The following is an 18,878-nucleotide window of genomic DNA, read 5'->3' as shown; positions in this document are numbered from 1 at the left end:
ATTAACCCTAACTAACAACCACCATGTATGATAACGACCTTTGGGAATAGCTATATAATGGCAGCCTCAGGCACGATTCTCAGGCACGATCCTCAGGCACGATAGGATCATGTGACCGCTCTTCACATGTCTCCGTCCCTTCACTTTCTTCAGCTGCTGTTGCTCGACTTCCTCCACAAGTCCCTAGCGCGCTGCGCTTCCCAGCTGAAATCTCGACACTACATTGTGCTTCGGGATCAAAAAAGGCCAAACCCCCAAATGGAAAAGTACTCCCAATTCCGAGATCGCGGTATGTGTGGATTCATCTACCTAATCCTCCCAACTTCCAACAATTGACTTTGCGCCAGGCTCGGGTATTGCGCCCTTTCTGCCCATCCCATCCGAGCCCCTTGGCCTGCAAGCGCCCTTGCGGTTCTTCCTCTTCTGCTTCCGCCTCCCCCTCTTCATCTTCGTCACCGTCAGCTACTTCCTCGTTCTCCAATGGCTCCCGATTGGTTCGCTGGGCAAGAAGGCGGCCCTCTGGTGTATCTTGGGCGTGCCGAGTATCTGGTGGATCGATCTGCAGATTGACGGCGTGAGGAAAGGGTTCGTTCTCTCTCCATCACACTGGCAAGTACAGAGGTTGTTGACAATCACTTTCCAGATCACTTTCCAAGCAGCAGCAAGCCCGCTTGCCCCAACCGGGATCGGTCATCGCCTCCTCTTTCACCTCCCCCATTGATGCCGTGTACCTCGCTGCCATTTTCGACCCGGTCTTCACCGCGTCATACCCCGATTGCCGAATGGTGGAGCGCATTTCCCTCCTCCAGGCTATCTTCCGCGCCTTTGCTTCTCCATCCACACGGCCTGCACCCGGCGCCCGGATGGTGGACATGGCCGATCTGGTGGAGAAATACCCCAACCGGCCCATCGTCCTGTTCCCCGAATGCACGACCACCAACAGTCGAGGCATCTTGCCCTTGAGTCATGCGCTACTGGGGGTGCCGGGTCGGACCAAGATTTTCCCGGTCAGCCTTCGATATACCCCCGTGGACGTGGTGACCCCGCTGCCGGGTAGTTATATAAGCTTTCTCTGGGCTCTGCTCAGCAAGCCAACGCATTGTATCCGCGTGCGCATCGCTGAGGCGATTGTGAGTAGCCGCAGCACGGCTGCTATCGACATGCCACCGGCCCGATCTACGCGCAAATCCAACTATAACACCAACTACCTGGATACTATAGACCATGATTCCGCCATGAATGGGGGTGACGGTATCACCGCGGCTGAAAAAGCTCTGCTCGATCATGTGGGTGAATCTCTTGCCCGGTTGGGCCGGGTCAAGCGTGTTGGTCTGGGGGTGAAGGATAAACAGGATTTCGTGCGAAAGTGGACCAAGACGCGCCGCACCTGGTGATTGAGGCTAGGTGGTACACATTCTTTTCCCTTTTGATAGAATAATGTACACGTTTGCAAATTTCCAGTGCACGTAAATTGTGCTGCTACATAGCAAACTGGTCGAATGTGTCCATCATGAGAGAATCCTGGAATAAATTCTCGTGGCTATTCTCAATGGACCAGGACAATCGGTCCAGCTGCCAGTCCTCCTGCGCACCCCACGTAGTTCCCACTGACGGATTCCCTTGAAAAGACGCAGGAAAGACCTGTTCGTTGAGCTTCCACGCTCCGGTATCTGGCTGGGGTTGGAACCAGGGCTTGTCGGCCTTGGGCGCCTGCCACATCTGGGGATTGCGTCGAACATGGACCTTGCCTAAAAGGGGAACCTTGACGGTTAATTGATGCACCTGGTTCCCGCTGTCGTCTTCGCGGAGCAGATGGTTCAGTGCGTTCAGGGTGGAGGCTGCGTTCTTAGCAGAGTCTGAGTTTGGGGCACCGTCTGATCGTTCGCGCATGAGGTTGATGACCTGGCCAACCACCGTGTCGATCCGGGTCTTGTCGATGCGCAGGTTGAAGCGATTGGTCGAGGACGAGCTGTGACTAGTGAGGAGGAGGACAACCGTTGCGCTGAACACCTGGAGGTCCAATATGCCCAATAGAAAGAAACCAGGCGGCAGCTTGCGACGGAGGAAGAGATATCGATGCGCAATAGACTCGCACGCGTCCATACAGGCTAGACGGTGGTAGAAATATTCCTCACCGGCATCTGGGCGCATAGTAAAGGGTAAATGCACTCTCATCGAGATGTAAAAGTGCATCATCTGCACTATATGATCTGCTTCGACGCGCTCCGTGCCTCGCGCCCACCAGGACTCTGGGGTTTGCGAGGCCAGAGCCCTAAGTTCTCGAACCAACTCCAGGGCCGAGGTATACAGTTCGGTGCTAGACTCGGGCGCGAAATTCAGGTCGTCTAGCAGCTGGATTTTGCCGGCAAGGTCGGTTAATCTTCGAAGATACACCCCCGGCTGGACAACGCCATCAATGATCAATGCGGGCTCGTTGGTCTGTTTATGTCGGCTGGTGTCCGTGGGAATGTTCATGACCATGCTTAACAGTCGGTCTGCAGAGCATATTAACTCCCACTGTTGGGCCCGGCAGAGTTGTGTATGGTCATCATCAATCCCGGTGGTCTTGTTGTGTTGCGTAGCGTGGAAGGTCTTAGGAAGACCCATTAATTCTGCGATTGCAATGACATGGCGGAGCCGAATCCATGCTTTCTGGAAACTGCCCTGGCCGATAAGACTGTCAATTTGTTAGTTTGGGGCAAAAAACCCCCAGCCAGATGTACTTACAGTCGAATGAATTGCATGAATACTACAAGCCCTCGAGTTGTACCAATTAATTTATCATGACACAGAATTGTACTATCAACCGTCTCGGAAATGGCTCTAGAGAGGGCTAATCGCCGCTGCCAGATATCATGCTGTGTGCCTGAACTGTGGTTGCCTGCAGGCGCTTGCTGACCCGTGAGGGCAATGGTAAGTAGCCACGAGGCAAGGCGGATGGGATCCACGTCGGGATCGCTCATCTCCTCGTAGCTTTCAAGAAGTTCTGGTTCGGACTTAGGAGTAAATGGCAGAGGCAGCATGACACTCTGTATGGTAAGCCAGCCAGGCCCCATCTTGGAAATATCTGATACTTCTTCTCGCGGCGGGATTAGCACTTGCAGCGCCCGTCTGGCAGTTTCAAGTAGGTGTGTGGATGCTTTCACCCTGCGTTCTGCTGCCTGCTCATCCTGTTGTCGAGAGTCTACGCTGAGCCAGTCGTTTTGAAAGAGTGACCGGAGATGCAACGGTTGATCTGCCTCGAGGATGTCTGAAACGCTGGAATTACCGTCGGAGCTTTCGGCTCCAGGGCTCGGTGGAGCTACTAGCTTTGGTGGCCGAGTTATCTGATACCCAAGTCTTGACTCGATGCCATGCACGGCTTTGGTCAAGCTGTCGACCTGTGATTCCAGCTGAGAAATCCGGTATCGTGAAGACCGACGCGACTCCGCTGGCCGGGGGATATACGTTTGCGCCACACATTCGGAGCTTCGCTCTTCACATCTTCGGCACTTTGGTGCGTCTTCCGAGACGCGAATGCAACGAACTTTCCGTCGTCGGCCTGATATGGGTGGTTAGCTGCTGACCACGGTGATGTTGTGGCTACCTCTTACATTCCGTACAGCTTTTGGTCCCTTTCCGACATCGGGAATTTTGATCTGATGGCATCTTTAGGAAATGGTAGGCAATCATATGAGTGCGAGCAGATATGCGACGAAGTAGACGGCGACGTTATTTCGGCCAGCGGAAGAGCGGTTGTCCGCGGACGAAAACCGGTCCGAGACCGAGCCTCCTCGCTTCTCTGATTTGCTGAGCGGTCGGTGATCGCCGGCCGGTATACCGGCCCTGGAAGATTGTTGCTCGAGCCTGATCAAAGTCATATTAGAACGGCGGGACACATAATGTCGGTCTCGCGCCCAGCAAAGGCCGAACAGACGGCGTATAAAGAGGGTCCAGCCGAGTCCAGGGGCTGTCAGGATGCACATTCCATCCTCCGCATTCTGTGCCCTCCCACAGCCTCTGTGCAGCATTCTGACGGCGAGCCCCCGCAATGTCGCTTCAAATACGATCAGGGGGACCGTATCCCTCCAAGGAAGCTGGGCTTGGCGGCCTGCCGACGACAGTTCCCGACATCCCAGTCTGCGGTGTTTTCATGTTCCTCTATCTCTGCTTCGCCGCGACGAACATGACCATCTTTCAGCGGAATCGTCGGCGAGGAAAGAAGTTCGTCATGTCGGCGGTGCTATTCGGTTTCTGCATGGCCCGGACAACGACACTGGTACTGCGCATTGCTTGGGCGACTCGCCCAACCAATGTTAAAATCGCCATCGCTGCGCAGATCATGGTTAATGCGGGCGTATTGATCGTCTACATTATCAACTTCATCTGTGCTCAACGCATTCTGCGAGCAAGGCAGCCCAAAATCGGCTGGAATCCTGTTCTGCGAATTGGCAGTAAGGTCTTATATGGTTCGATCGCAGGTGCGCTGATCATGGTGATTACCGCGATGGTTGTCTCTCTATACTCCCTCAACCCCCACACTCAGGCCCAGTGTCGGGACGTCGAGCTCGCTGCGCTTACCTACCTGCTTACCTTCACCTGCCTACCGATCGTCCAGATCGCCATAGCGCTTTTACCACCTCGCTCCAAGGAGCAGGAGACGTTCGGTGAGGGTAGTGCAAGAAGTCAGGTGATCATTATAACCCTGTCTTCATGTCTGTGTATGCTCATCGCCGGGTTCAAAGCCGGTGCGATGTGGAGCCCTCAGCGTCCAATGACCAACCCAGCCTGGTACGACTCCAAGGCTTGCTTCTTCGTCTTCAACTTCACGCTTGAAATCGTCATTCTCTTCCTCTTGACCCTTACCCGGCTCGACAAGCGGTTCTGGATTCCCAATGGTTCCAATCAGCCAGGTGATTATACGCGACTGCAAGAACCAATTCCGTTCGAGTCCGAGATGGAACCGGCGCATTTTGGTCCTGATATTACCAAGGAAGCCAACTACTTTCCGCGGATCTAAGCAGATGCGGCCTATTGCCTTGTATATAATTCGAGTCAAGCCCCCACGTTCTTTTAGAGTCGGCGTGGCATGGTATATAGAATGTATAACCCCACTTATCTTTAATTGCCACACTCTGCTTGATTGTTTGAGAGATAGTGTCGTCAGGTCTTCTCTGGAGGGCCTTGCAGGGTTCTGCAGCGTAACAGCCATGGTCAAACACAACCTGCATGCTGGTCGAAGTTCCCAACTTTGTCAAGACCGCAAGTCCCGCTTTGTGAGAGTTGGAAACAACGATTCGCTTCTGCAGAAATGTGCTATAAGATGGATCTTGCCACCCTTCAAAAGAACAATGCACTCTCTGATTTGTACGAGGCGCACGCCTCGCACGTAACAAACGTTTTCTTCGACGAGTCTCTCAAGCAATAGATCTATAAGACATGGCCGTACAATCGGGACCCCAACAAGTATACCACCAACGCCGTTGACGTCTTCCTACCGGAGATCGCGAAAGCCAGCATCGACCCGATCAGGCAGTATTGTATGTGGGCGACAAATTAAGCGACGGTCTTCTCGCCTGGATTACTCTCCGCATTAATGCCACCGAGAACCAGCCTGTTGGATCTGTTGTCTATGATACTGCTGATAGACCGGTCTCGAACCACTTCCTTAGAACAAAGCTTCATAAATCAGGCTGCATATCAAAGATGCGAGTTCAGAACATTCATTAGTCGTGGGGTGGTAGTATTGTGTATTCCACATGCTTCCAGATCCTGAAATTCCTCGGTTCTAACTTCGGCTGGAACTACAATGTGACATTACTATTGCGGGACGTATTGATTGGCTTTCCTAGGGCGTTGGCGGTGTTCATTAGGCCCGAGCGTTGGGGAGCCCTGTTGATCTACCCCTGGGTGCGAAACCCCCCTCCGAAAGATCGACGCCACTAGGCGAGATTGCGAGCAGGCTAGCCGCATCCATGACCAGTCTACTGTGAGATGTGCATCTCGCCTGGCTACGATAATACATAGTGGCGCATAGGCCATGTTCATCACTTGCCCGAAAGGTCCAGCCTATGACACTCCCCGAGCCGATTCTGGGGCAAGGTCATAACCGATGGCTCGCTTCTGCGTGCCTAGCAAGCTTGTGCCGTCGCATTTACTCTCTTGGGAAACAGAATTGACACTCCGCGTGGAAGTGGACATCGTTCTCCACCTAGCACGTTAAGGATTCCCTGAGGATCTCGCACATTCCTTGGTCGGGTTGATTTCTCCGATGGGTTTGTTTACGGCCGCTGGGACCCGTGGCGCATCCCCTAGTGGCGCATTTCAAAAGGGACCCTGGCCAGAGTAGAAAGGCCTTATAATAGGTAGCTCTCTCCCTGTCGCGCCTCGTGTTCTCCTTTTGACAATCGGATCGGCTCTTTTAACACCTCGGCCCTCCGCACCCTTCGTTCGATCAAAGGGCTACGATCCATCACCGGTAGCCCCTGACGGCAGGTCGCATCAGCACCTTGCCTAACCAACAAGCATGAGTTTCTTGCGAAATATTCTTCTCGCGCTGGGGGCGACACCGGCAGCTCTGGCAGCTGGTGGTGATGGCCTGGAGTCGTGTCTGAACTCCGCACTGACTGGAGGCGGCAATGTCGCTTTCCCCAGCGACCCGTTATACCAGATCTCGGATGTGAGCCCATACAACCTGAATATTCCCGTGACCCCGGCTGCCGTGGCCTTCCCTACTTCATCGGCGCAGGTTGCTGCCATTGTGAAATGTGCCGCAGACCGTGGATACCATGTCCAGGCCAAGAGCGGTGGTCATAGCTATGGAAACTATGGTATGCTGGAGCATGTGTATGATTATTTTTGACGATGAACTGACAGAATTTTGCAATAGGCCTTGGTGGAACGGACGGAGCAATTGTTGTCGACCTCAAAAATATTCAACAGTTTTCCATGGACGAAACTACATGGCAGGCGACCATTGGAGCCGGTACTCTGCTGGGGGATGTGACGCAACGTCTATCTGATGCCGGAGGACGAGCAATGTCGCATGGAACTTGTCCACAGGTTGGCTCGGGCGGACACTTTACAATTGGCGGTTTGGGTCCTACCTCGCGACAGTTCGGTGCGGCTCTGGACCACATTATCGGGGCTGAAGTGGTGTTGGCCAACTCGAGCGTTGTGTGGGCCTCCGAAACTGAAAACCAAGATGTTTTCTGGGCTATCAAAGGTGCTGCGTCTGGGTTTGGAATTGTCACCGCATTCAAGGTCCGGACCGAGCCCCAGCCCGGCACTGCCGTGCAATACACCTATTCCTTGGACATTGGCACCGCGGAGATGCGCGCCACCCTATTCAAGCAGTGGCAAGCCTACATGTCCAACCCTGACCTGACCTGGAAGCTGGCGTCTACGCTCACTTTGCTTGAGGAAACCCTGATCATCACGGGGACTTTCTTCGGGAGTATGGAGGAATTTGACAAGCTAGGTATTGACGATCACTTCCCTGGCGCCAATGGCAGTGCCGTCGTCATTGAGAGCTGGCTGGGTCTGGTCGCGTCCTGGGCTGAGGACGCAGCTCTGGAGCTAGGCGGCGGTGTTCCCTCGAACTTCTACGCCAAGTCGAACTCGTGGACGAAAGACACATTGATGTCGGACGAGACAATCGATAAGCTCTTCAATTACATTGAGACTGCAGACAAGGGCTCCCTGGTTTGGTTCCTGCTGTTTGATTTCCAGGGTGGTTTCACCAACACTATTCCCACCCATGCGACTTCGTACGCACATCGCGATGTTCTGTTCTGGCTGCAGTCGTATACCATCAACCTGCTGGGACCCGTTACACAGACTCAGATCGACTTCCTTGAAAATGTCAATACGCTAGTCAGCACTGACGGTGCTCCCTATGCCGCCTATCCAGGCTACGTTGACCCCCTCATGCCCAACGGGCCCGAGGCTTATTGGGGCACCAACTTGGAGCGACTGCGCCAGATCAAGGAAGACATCGATCCCAACAATGTGTTCCGCAATCCGCAGAGCCCTGCTCCGGCGTCTCAATAGATGTGGGTCTCCATGACTGTCCACTTGTGAATAATGATGTACATACTACCTCCTTACAAGACGGTTATTATATCCTAGGTATATATTAAATCTTAGTATCTGAATAATAGCACTGCGGGAGAACAGGGCTTTGGGTAGTGAGGCACAGACGAATGAAACCGGAGGTTTTCCGGGATGCTGTAGATATGTCCGGACTTGGAGTCAACCATATTGAATTCTTGATACGGGATCTCACTTTTATGCTCTCTGACGATGCGCCGACTTAGCCTAGTTAAGGCAACGTGGGCATTTAGCTGTGTTCATCGATCACTGTTATCATGTTTACTGAGATCAAGCTAATGTGGCTGAGTAACTGAGAGAGTACAAATTTGTAGACTAATTCTGTGTGAGACTATTGATTAAACATATTTCACATGTGCATAACAAAGAAAGGATCTCAACAAGAAACATTGGGCATATTATTGACTTTGTATATGTGTTCTTTGTCTATTACACAGCACACTAAATCCCCGCACTCTATAAATCTCAGGAAGGCTTTCTGCAATTCTAAGGAGATATACCTACAATAAATCCTATTACAGAACTATTATCTCAAGGTCCTCCGGTACCCGAGTCACGGATGTGCAATCAACATTTCTACACCTATGCCCTCTGTGATCATAGCTACCGTGGACATCGCGAACTGTGTAGTGAAGCCGGCCTGCCTCTGCACCTACGTCAGAAATGTTCCGGGTTTATGAAGGGTTCCCTACCGCGAAAAGGCACACAAAATGAGCGGCGCGATGAAAGGCCTGGAATGTGTCACGAATGTTCTCTGGCTCTGAATGTTGAAAAGGATGCTTGGTTTCGTGTGAGACAACAACCGTCCAATGGAATGTAAATCTTGTTAGACCAATACTTTCTAGGTTGTTATTTGGATTTTGGATGAATTTGCTTTCATTGCTGTAAAAGTCAAATTGAAAAGTATTTAGTTTCCAGTTCAGTTATTACAAGAGAGTGTTTAAAAATTCAAGATTAATTCCATTCAGTAATACATAATGGCGGCCTGCTATACCATCTGTTTTAGGACAAGAACTATATATTCAACATAAGTGCAACCCATCTACAAGTCCAGGTTATCTTTCCCTCCAGACACCTCCAGCGAGTATCTCAATCCTGCGAGCATAAAGATCCATCACATGCATTAATGGGTCTCCGAAGACCACTCCTCGTAGCTGAGCGTCATTGATCACACACGCTTCAAAAAGCTCACGACGCGGCAGGGGAGGGCCGCCTGGGTTTCGAGCTGGTGCAATTGTAGAAGGACCATTCAACGGACTCCGGTCACGAAGCAGAATGAGTTGGCCTGCATTGGCTAAAGTGGCGGGAGGAACGCGCCAGTGATTTGGTGCCGGCGCAATTTTGTTATCACTGGGCCGATGGAGTGTTATCCCTGGAGCAGGCGTAACGTACAAATCCACCAAAGAGACAATGTACGCCTTATCAGCACGAGTCACAGGGTCGCCCTCATTAATAAATGAGAGGAATAAAGACTTCGATTTGGGGAAACTTGGCGAATTTGGTTGTTGTAGCGGGCGGATAGATATAGGTGGTGCCCCAAAGGTGACGCAATGAACAGACCTGAAGCAACCCCGAAGATGAGTGAGGTCAGATTGCACCATTGGTGATTCTGATAGAAGATGCAGATACAGCAGGCTGGCCACGGCTCCGCCAGCGGAGTGACCAGTGATCAGAAGAGAGTAGGACATGCGAGAAGGGTCTTCAGCTAGAAGGGCGCGCAGACGTGCCGCAATGGGACCGGCCATTTTGCGTGCTACAGATAAGAACCCAGCATGACAATAGTTAGAGAGATCATCGAGAAACCCAGCAGGGGAGGTTGGCGCCGTGTGGAAATTGACAGCCCAGTCAAGGAAGCTCTGTGTACCACGAATGGCGAAGACGATCGTGTTCATATCGTCAACTGGCAGAGAGTTGATGACCATAGCCTTGGTTCCTTGGCGCCAATCGGCGTCAACATAGGTATGTCGCTCTCTGCCGACAGGTCTGTCGTATACGCGCCGCGAGTACTGGGCTGCGAGTCGGAGTAGAGGATAGGTTGGTATAGATCTCAATCAGATATTAGCTTGGTCGCTCGTGTTTATTGAAATAGACGTACAGCTTCAGTCTCGGAAGATTGGGTGGCATCCGCGAGTTGTCGTATAGATATACTTTGCAGAAATAATCCACTGATCCAGATCTGTTCGGCTTTTTGCGTGACTTGTGATCTTTCATATCTGTACGAAATGGAAGCGAGAAACCGGCAACTGGATTTTGAATCAATAGCTGGTTGACCCCTTTGGTATACTTGGCTTACGGAGATCCCTTTCCCTACCACTGAAGGAGCCCATATCGATCGATGTGATGACCTGGTCTAACACCCGAGACGGGGTATCCCGCACATTCACACCACCTTCGATGCTTCGGTGAATTAAATGGTCGAGGTCCAGGATTGTGGCATTGGCCTTCCCAATGGTGTGGCTTAGAATATCAGATATCGGATTATTGAATGTAGTGTTAGTCCATTTTGTCAGACTAGATAGCGACGTTGGCAAAATGGCCGGTTGAACACTTGGAGTGGGTAGAACTAAAGGTACAGGCACTTGTGGAGGAGGTAGTTGAGCCATAGAAGCTGCTGCTATCGGACCACGGTCTCGGTATGGATGAGATGACACGAAGTGTGAGGCACATGGAAGGAGGTCGACAGAGTGAGGACAAGTCGGAGCCGCGTAGATTTGGTTTCTTTGCAAATCATCGTTCTTTCTGCATGGGTCCAGCGCACATTGCTCTGAGCTGTACGTCCGCCTCGAACGTTTTGACAACCCGAAGACCATTATAGAACGACTGGATGAAGACAGGAGATGAACCTGATGTGAGCGGAGGCAACTCTGATGTTGGTCCATCTCAGCACCACTGAGTTCAGCTCGGTTGAATCGGCCAGAAACGAGACCCTGGAGCTGTCGCTGATTTGTAGATTCTGGCCGCGAGACCACCGCCACAACGCTGGATGGTGACGGGTCAAAGCGCAGCACCGCCTCAACAGGGAGCAAATCGGAGATCCCATGGCGGTGATCGACAATCTGATGCTCGATTGTGGGATGCTTAAGGTGAAAATTGATCACGAACAGATTCAAAATACCTTCTTCAGTGGCGACTCTTCTTAGAGATAGCAAAAGTATGGGCTGAACAGAATAAATTTCTTTATAGGTTGTTGGACATTTTTGATATCATATAGCACAGGCCTGAATAAATACATCGCTTTTTGCCGGAGTCAACGCCCGGGAAGACCTTTCAACCCTACGATTCCATTTACTCTACAGCGTCGGTGATACAGCCTTGGCTGGCATCCTTGACATTTCTGTGACACATATCAGCACTGAATCTCTTTATTAAAAAAAAGGGACAGGGGAAACTGACCTGGCGTATTTGCCGAGGGTACCCCTCATAGTAAGACCAGTCTCAGGCAGCTTTCCGGCCGCCTTACGGGCCTCCCAGTCCTTCCGTCGCTCAGCAATCTCCGCCTCGGGAACTTCAAGGTCGAGAACGCGCTTCTCGGCGTCGATGGTAATGATATCGCCATCTTGAACCAGCCCGATGGGGCCACCCACAGCAGCCTCAGGGACAATGTGACCAATTAGGAAACCGTGAGAACCGCCGGAGAAACGGCCATCAGTAATCAGGGCACATGAATTCCCCAGGCCAGCACCCATCAGGGCGGAGGAGGGCTTCAGCATCTCTGCGGGCTCTGTTAGTAACGATTCAGGTGATGGCAAGACAGCACATACCAGGCATGCCGGGAGCGCCCTTGGGACCAGTGTAGCGAATGACCACCACAGTCTTCTCCTCCTTCTTGATCTCGTTGCGTTCCAGCGCAGCGATGAAGTCATCCTCATCATCGAAGACGCGGGCTTTGCCCGTGAACGCCATACCCTCCTTACCAGTGATCTTGCCAACACTGCCACCCGGGGCCAGCGAGCCACGCAGAATCTGGATGTGACCAGTCTTCTTGATCGGGTTGGACAGCGGGCGGATGATCTTCTGATCCTCGGGGAAATCGGGATACTTCTCCAGGTTCTTTGCCATCGTCTCACCGGTGACGGTCATACCGGAGCCGTCAATCAGGCCCTCCCTGAGCAAAAACTTGAGCAGCGCCGGTGTGCCACCAATGTGGAACAGATCAGCCATGACATACTTGCCAGAGGGCTTCAGGTCGGCGAGGAAGGGGATGCGGTCCGAGACGGCCTGGAAGTCGTCGATGGTAAGTTTGATGCCCACGGAGTCGGCAATAGCAATCAAGTGCAGCACAGCGTTGGTGGAGCCACCGGTGATGTTGACAACGACCATCGCGTTCTCGAAGGCTTGACGAGTCAGGATATCGCGCGGGCGGATGTCCTCGGCCAGCAACTTCTTGATCGCTCCACCAGCCGCCAGACACTCCAGGTACTTGGCCTGGGAGTCGGCCGGGTTGGAAGACGATCCAGGGAGAGTCATACCCATAGTCTCGATAGCCGACGCCATGGTGTTGGCCGTGTACATGCCACCACAGGCGCCTTCGCCGGGGCAGGCATGGCGGATGACGTCAAAACGTTGGGGCTCGGAGACCTCGCCAGTGATGAATTGGCCGTATGCCTGGAAGGCCGAGACGATATCAATATCGGCATTGTTCTGGGTAGCAGCACACCCGGGCTTGATAGTGCCACCGTAGACCATCAGACTGGGGCGATTGACGCGGCCCATAGCCATCAGCACACCTGGCATGTTCTTGTCGCAGCCAGGGATGCTGATGTTGGCGTCGTACCACTGGCCACCCATCACCGTCTCAATGGAGTCGGCAATCAGGTCTCGGCTCTGAAGCGAGAAGCGCATGCCCTTGGTGCCCATACTGATCGCGTCACTGACACCCACGGTGTTGAACTGGAAGCCGACCAAGCCGGACTTCTGCACACCCTCGCGCACCCGGTTGTTCAAGTCGAGCAAGTGCATGTTGCACGGATTTCCATTGAACCACACCGATGAGATCCCCACCTGTGCCTTGTTCATATCCTCCTCCGTGAGACCGACCGCGTACAGCATGGCCTGGGAGGCACCCTGGGACTTGGGCTGGGTGATATGCCGCGAGACCTTGTTGAGGGCCTTATCATCGTTCTGGTAGCGCGAGAGTGTCGTCGAGAGAGTCCGACTAGAGAGAGAAGAAAAAAAGTCAGTGGTTCTGTTGTCAAAGCTCAAGCTCTACCGCAACTCACACTGTCGCGCTTGACCGGGACAGGCTCCGAAGAGCCGCGGGCATCCGTGCCCGAGTCTGGGGCAGCAGCATTGTGAAGATGTCGAGGCGGGAGGTGATTCACGCCAAAGACCAGAGGGAGGAGGAGGAGATGACACCACCGGAAGGTTGCCGAGAATAATAATGCTGAGCGGAGGAAATGCCGGGGTCCAGCGAAAGAGCGGCGGCCGGAGTTGGTGTGCTTGCTCCCCGGGCGGGTCCACCGGCTGCGGCCCCAATCGCAGACGGGCCGTTGTCAGCTCCAATTACATGGTATTGTTCTGGTGCAAATCTCACTTATTCTGGTGCACAGTGAGGTGTCTGGGGATTATGAGAGATATTATTTGCCAGTGTAGACAGTATGCGTACCCAGTGGATGGTTGGGGCTGCCTCAGGCAGAATCAAGGGTGAGCTGGTGAGCTTGCCCTAACATGTTTTCTGCAGGGCAACACACTCGAGAGATGACTCTCCCCCAAAACTGTACGGCTCCTTGAATTGATTCTTATACATATCATGTGGTATAGACAAGTTTATACTGCATAATCATCCGCGTTGAACATGCCATCGTGGAAGCTGATGATACGATCCATGTCCATAAACTTGGGGTCTAGAAACATCTGCGATATCATATTCAGATCACCAGTGCCAGTCGGGTACACTGAATTATGAGCCGGAATCTGACCAATCGGCACGCTGTCCACGCTTTGCAAGATATCTGGCACCGCATTCTGCACTGGCGGCTGTTCCAAATCCGATACTTCAGCGGTATATCCCGATGGATCGATACAGTAAAGCTCCTCCTTGAGGCAGCGGGATTGTAGATCTCGCAGTTTCTGCGCATACCGCCCTGCCAGGTCCGAGGGGGGCGGCCCTCGTCGTACCCTCTCCACAGCCTCGACATCTCGTCCAAACTCCCCACTAGGGATGGGAACTCAGGCGCCAGGGCTGCCGGTGGGTAATACTGCCAGTGGATCAGGAGAGCACGGGCAGCGATGAACAGACAAAATGCCAACAGGTTCGCCACGGGGAGCCTCGCGGGCAGCGTCTTGAGGTAGTTGCGGGCGATGGCTGCAACCTCGACTGCCGCGGCCGAACAAGTATCCGCACTACAGGCGCTGGGTAGACGGGCAGCAAAGGCCCAGCTGGGGGCGGGAAATGCGATGGGCTGGTGGAGCAGGATGATGGAGGTGTTGTGAGAGACGTGGGCGAGGGTCAGATTGGGATCCATGCGGCTGTCCTGACGGGCCATGTCGGCCTTCCATTTCTGCGGCAGCAGCATCTTCCAGTGGATGAGGCGCAGGTCCAGCTCCTTGAAGCGTGTGAGCCAGCTGCCCAACTCATGCTGATCGCGCATGTCGACCCGTTGCTGCAAAAAGTAAGTCGTCACCTGGCTGAGACTCTCTGTCGCTTCTATCGAATACGCAAATGCGCCCACCGTCGTCATGTTGATTGTGGGCGAGTGCTGATTCGGCGAGTGGCTGGATTCTGCCGGACTGGTGCCTTTGTTCATGTGATGGGAATTGTCATTGTTGGTATACTGGGACGGGAGAAAGGTGATGGGATTCCCGATCCGCCCGGCCGACTTATCCCAGATGTTGAAATACGGCGTCACAACCGGCTCGTCTTGCCACCACAGACTGATATCACAGGGCAGACGCCGACACACGTCATCCGACGTCAAGCTCGTGTTCCAGCCTGTGGTGATGGAGCAAAAGCGATCCAAGCTGAAGATGTTCCAAAACACCCGTCGCCGCTCCTCGCGTTCGATCCAAGGCTCCCCCGGCGAGGGCGGCAGCGAGACAAAGGGCCGGGAGAGGGACGCTCGGTCTGGGGTACCCTGCTCGTCGTGCCCATCCTTCTCGACGGTCAGTTGGAGGTACTCGGCGGTGCGTGTCAGGGAGCCGATGATGGCCCACGCACGCATCGCCTCACCGTTGCCGATGTCGTTGAACGCTATGATAGTTAAGGCTTGCAGGTTCTCAATGACCAGCGCGCTCATGGCCGTCGAGAGGACCCAGCTGCGCGTCTGTTCCCGTTCGGCCGGCATTGGGAGCGGCCCGGAGACGCAGGCCGGGTCGACGTATCGCGTGGCGGCGACGACCATCGCGTGGAGGATGACTAGGAGCTTCGGACGCGTGGCCGGGTCGGCCAGACGCTGGCTGAAGCGGGCCTGTTGCAGCATGGGGATCCACGGGTGCAAGTGTGAGAAGTACGCCTCGATGATGGCCTGTAGAATCGGTTCTGGCGGCAGGGAGGGTGTGCCCGGGTATTGGGGAACAGGAGCAGTAGCATCGTCGTCAATCCGACGGCGTTTGTGAGGTGAGCCGGTGACGAGATGGGCGGATTCATTGAGCCGGTGCAGCTCTCTGGCCAGACGGACCATGTCGTGTGGTTCCTGAGACTTGGGAGCATTGCTAGATTCGGACGACTTCAGTTCTTCGATGGATTTCTCTAGGCCGTCTATAGTTTACTAGTGAGTAATAGCAAAGAAGATGGTTATAGAGGGACGATAATGAATATACCCAATCGGCGATGGATGGCCTCGATGACCCCTGGTCGCATGCCCGGCTTGCATTTCTCCCCCTTGTACTCGCACTCGGTGCCTGTCCGTCCGTCAGCCTGGAAGACCATTCATTCTCATGGTCAGTCCTACCGGTTCTCCTACATTGGCTGCAGGTGGGCAGTTCGCGGGAACACCGCAGTTTGCGTCTCCTACAGCAGTTGCACGCAAGCACCGACTCCACCGGTGCATCCATTATGGTTATTGTGTGCGTTACTCGGGGTAAGTCTCGGGGTAAAAGAAACAGAAGCCACTACGCGATTTATTTCCCCGCATCGGAGGGATTCCCGCCGTACAGAGGGCTATGGACTCGATAAGCTAATCATTGTAGAAAAAAATATTATTCTCGATGTCTCTCCGGAAACTTGTTGACCACATGTTCAATGGCGTATTGGTACCCGGCGGCACCACAACCGACCTAGCAGAAGGATACTGTGAGAACAATTCCACGTCTTCTCGAGGAAACTTACAATAATGGCCTTGGCCTTATCTGAAAAGTACGAGTGATGCCGCCACTCCTCCCGCGCATGGATGTTGGCGACATGCAACTCAATAAACGGAATCGAGACGCCGAGTAGTGCATCACGGAGGGCCACCGACGTGTGCGTAAAACCGCCGGGGTTGATTACGATCCCATCGGTGCCGTCCGTTCTTGCGGCTTGGATCTTGTCGACGAGGGCACCCTCCCAGTTGCTAGGACAGCCATCAACATCCCCGCCGAACCATACCATAGGTAAATTCTCAGACGTACCTCTGATAAAACTCGACATAAGCCCCCAGCTGTTCGGCCTGCTGCTTTCCCGCAGCCTCGACGTCCGTTAGGGTCTCGTAGCCGTACAACTGTGGTTCGCGCGTGCCCAACAGGTTGAGATTGGGGCCGTTGATGACCAACACGGATTTTTTGCCGTCACGCATGCTGATATGGGAAGCGAATCGACTATTATCATAGTTCACTGGTCTTGAATCTATTATTTATGATATACCCGGCTATAGAGTTCGGTGTGTCTGTGTCCGACAGATAGTCCGCGGCTCCGGTGGATGCTGGAGTCGGCCTAACAACGCTCCATCACCATGGGGAGTCTGCTATATATCACCATAAGACAGTCGAGAGATTAATCCACCACTATTTGATCTATGAAAATAACAACCTCACCATGACTGCTAAAATCCATAATGTGGGCATCATCATGAACGGTGTGACCGGCCGGATGGGCACCAACCAACATTTAATCCGTTCTATCTGCGCGATCCGCAAGCAAGGAGGCATTCAGCTGGCCGATGGTGAGATCATCATACCGGATCCGATCCTCGTGGGCCGCAATGCCATCAAGCTACGCAGCCTAGGCGACGCGCACGGCGTGTCCCGCTGGTCAACTGACCTAGACGCCTGCCTCGCCGACAACTACAACACCATCTACTTTGACGCGCAGACGACCGATCGCCGCGCCGAATCCGTCCTTAGGGCCATCGCCGCTGGCAAACACGTTTACTGCGAGAAGCCCATCGGCATCTCCTCAGCCGAGGCGTACACACTGTACCGCGCCGCGGAGGCTGCTGGCGTCAAGCATGGCGTCGTGCAGGACAAGCTCTGGTTGCCCGGGCTGGTGAAGCTGCGCACGCTGATTGAAACCGGGTTCTTTGGCGAGATCCTTTCCGTCCGCGGCGAGTTCGGCTACTGGGTCTTTGATGGAAAGGGGCCCGTCACGCCCCAACGGCCCAGTTGGAACTACCGCAAGGAGGATGGCGGGGGCATTATTACCGATATGCTCTGCCACTGGCAGTACGTGTTGACGAACTTGTTTGGGCCCATCCACGCGTTGACCTGCACGGGGGCCACGCATGTCAAGGAACGCATCGACGAGCAGGGCAAGCCGTATACCTGCACGGCCGACGACTCGGCGTACGCAACCTTTGAGCTCGCTGGTGGTATTATGGCGCACTTCAACTCATCGTGGGCGGTGCGCGTGCGGCGTGACGACCTACTGACGCTGCAGGTGGACGGCACCAAGGGCAGCGCCGTAGCGGGCCTGCGCGACTGCGTGGCGCAACATGAGAGTGCGACACCGCGGCCAACATGGAACCCGGATGTAGACTCGGGCGTCCGGTATAGCGACGGCTGGACGCGCGTGCCAGACTATCAGGTGTGTGACAATGCTTTTAAGGTGCAGTGGGAGCTATTCCTGCGGCATGTCGTTAAGGATGAGCCGTGGGCCAACGGCCTGTTCGAGGGGGTCAAGGGCGTGCAGTTGACGGAGCTAGGCATCCAAAGCTGGGAGAAGCGGGCGTGGGTCGACGTGCCAGAGTTGGAGCGGTAGCTTTGTTACACCACCACGCCAGGTGATGATAAATTGAGCGCCAAAAAGCCGCGGCTACCTTGTAAACCTAAGAATCAGGGGTGTCTGTGTAAATCCAGGAAGGGGTCTACGTTTTTCCAACCCCTCTCTTTCTACCTAGCCAACTTTACGGTCCTTTTCTTCTACAATTGTCTTCTACGAGCCACGCAGCGATTGCTTGAGCATGGACGGCCATGAAATCCGCATCAACTACGACTCCCTAAGGAAATCGCTGAGGAACTAGAGGAACTATTCGACCGGGACGCAAAGTACGAGGAGATTCCGGAACATCTGGAAGCGTATGAAGCTGAACCAGTCGAGGTTGAAGAGCTCGCACGAAGGGAAAAGGGAACAAAGAGAAGATGAAGCTGATTAAAGAGGTGATGAGGGCACGGCGGGAACAGGAATCAAAGAAGAAAGGGGAACCGTAGCAAATTGAAGCATTCCGCTGGTTATTTGCATATACGATCCGACATCTTCAATATTTATATTTGCGGCTGGCCTCTGTGAGCATCACCACATCGCGACTGATGTTTACCTGTTCGCTTTTGGGAAAAATTCGGTATTTTCATTGATATGGATTTACTTTCGGTTGCCAGAGGTATACCACCCATTACCGTGAATCTATTACTTCTCTAACTCCGACGGCGTCATAGAC

The 18,878-nt window shown here is 53.6% G+C and overlaps 8 protein-coding genes across 8 annotated transcripts; 4 read left to right on the top strand and 4 right to left on the bottom strand.

Moving 5' to 3' along the window:
* Positions 1-126: 126 nt before the first annotated feature.
* N7510_006549 (lysophosphatidic acid acyltransferase LOA1) lies at positions 127-1,394 on the top strand (the record flags this gene model as incomplete). Its single annotated transcript, XM_056978475.1, has 3 exons — positions 127-289; positions 348-585; positions 644-1,394. 3 exons carry the CDS (start codon positions 127-129, stop codon positions 1,392-1,394), a joined length of 1,152 nt encoding a protein of 383 aa, XP_056834507.1.
* An 85-nt stretch (positions 1,395-1,479) lies between these two features.
* On the bottom strand, positions 1,480-3,860 carry N7510_006548 (transcription factor domain-containing protein; the record flags this gene model as incomplete). The annotated part of the gene is made up of 5 exons (XM_056978474.1): positions 1,480-2,677; positions 2,728-3,380; positions 3,422-3,541; positions 3,594-3,638; positions 3,696-3,860. The coding sequence occupies 5 exons, from the start codon at positions 3,858-3,860 to the stop codon at positions 1,480-1,482; spliced, it is 2,181 nt and encodes a 726-aa protein (XP_056834506.1).
* A 170-nt stretch (positions 3,861-4,030) lies between these two features.
* Positions 4,031-4,999, top strand: N7510_006547 (uncharacterized protein; the record flags this gene model as incomplete). The annotated part of the gene is made up of 1 exon (XM_056978473.1): positions 4,031-4,999. One exon carries the CDS (start codon positions 4,031-4,033, stop codon positions 4,997-4,999), a length of 969 nt encoding a protein of 322 aa, XP_056834505.1.
* A 1,506-nt stretch (positions 5,000-6,505) lies between these two features.
* N7510_006546 (FAD-dependent oxidoreductase) lies at positions 6,506-8,031 on the top strand (the record flags this gene model as incomplete). Its single annotated transcript, XM_056978472.1, has 2 exons — positions 6,506-6,809; positions 6,869-8,031. 2 exons carry the CDS (start codon positions 6,506-6,508, stop codon positions 8,029-8,031), a joined length of 1,467 nt encoding a protein of 488 aa, XP_056834504.1.
* Positions 8,032-9,146: 1,115 nt separating this feature from the next.
* N7510_006545 (lipase family protein) lies at positions 9,147-11,801 on the bottom strand (the record flags this gene model as incomplete). The annotated part of the gene is made up of 3 exons (XM_056978471.1): positions 9,147-9,991; positions 10,955-11,153; positions 11,481-11,801. The coding sequence occupies 3 exons, from the start codon at positions 11,799-11,801 to the stop codon at positions 9,147-9,149; spliced, it is 1,365 nt and encodes a 454-aa protein (XP_056834503.1).
* A 25-nt stretch (positions 11,802-11,826) lies between these two features.
* Positions 11,827-13,381, bottom strand: N7510_006544 (uncharacterized protein; the record flags this gene model as incomplete). The annotated part of the gene is made up of 2 exons (XM_056978470.1): positions 11,827-13,212; positions 13,313-13,381. The coding sequence occupies 2 exons, from the start codon at positions 13,379-13,381 to the stop codon at positions 11,827-11,829; spliced, it is 1,455 nt and encodes a 484-aa protein (XP_056834502.1).
* A 476-nt stretch (positions 13,382-13,857) lies between these two features.
* N7510_006543 (transcription factor domain-containing protein) lies at positions 13,858-16,802 on the bottom strand (the record flags this gene model as incomplete). Its single annotated transcript, XM_056978469.1, has 5 exons — positions 13,858-14,245; positions 14,290-15,787; positions 15,850-15,946; positions 16,358-16,580; positions 16,639-16,802. 5 exons carry the CDS (start codon positions 16,800-16,802, stop codon positions 13,858-13,860), a joined length of 2,370 nt encoding a protein of 789 aa, XP_056834501.1.
* A 239-nt stretch (positions 16,803-17,041) lies between these two features.
* Positions 17,042-18,202, top strand: N7510_006542 (Gfo/Idh/MocA family protein; the record flags this gene model as incomplete). The annotated part of the gene is made up of 1 exon (XM_056978468.1): positions 17,042-18,202. One exon carries the CDS (start codon positions 17,042-17,044, stop codon positions 18,200-18,202), a length of 1,161 nt encoding a protein of 386 aa, XP_056834500.1.
* Positions 18,203-18,878: the final 676 nt, after the last annotated feature.

The sequence above is a fragment of the Penicillium lagena genome, assembly GCF_028827675.1.
Source record: "Penicillium lagena strain IBT 129212 chromosome Unknown utg000003l_segment0_segment0, whole genome shotgun sequence".
Lineage (NCBI taxonomy): Eukaryota > Fungi > Ascomycota > Eurotiomycetes > Eurotiales > Aspergillaceae > Penicillium > Penicillium lagena.
This window is presented reverse-complemented; position numbering and strand designations above follow the sequence as displayed.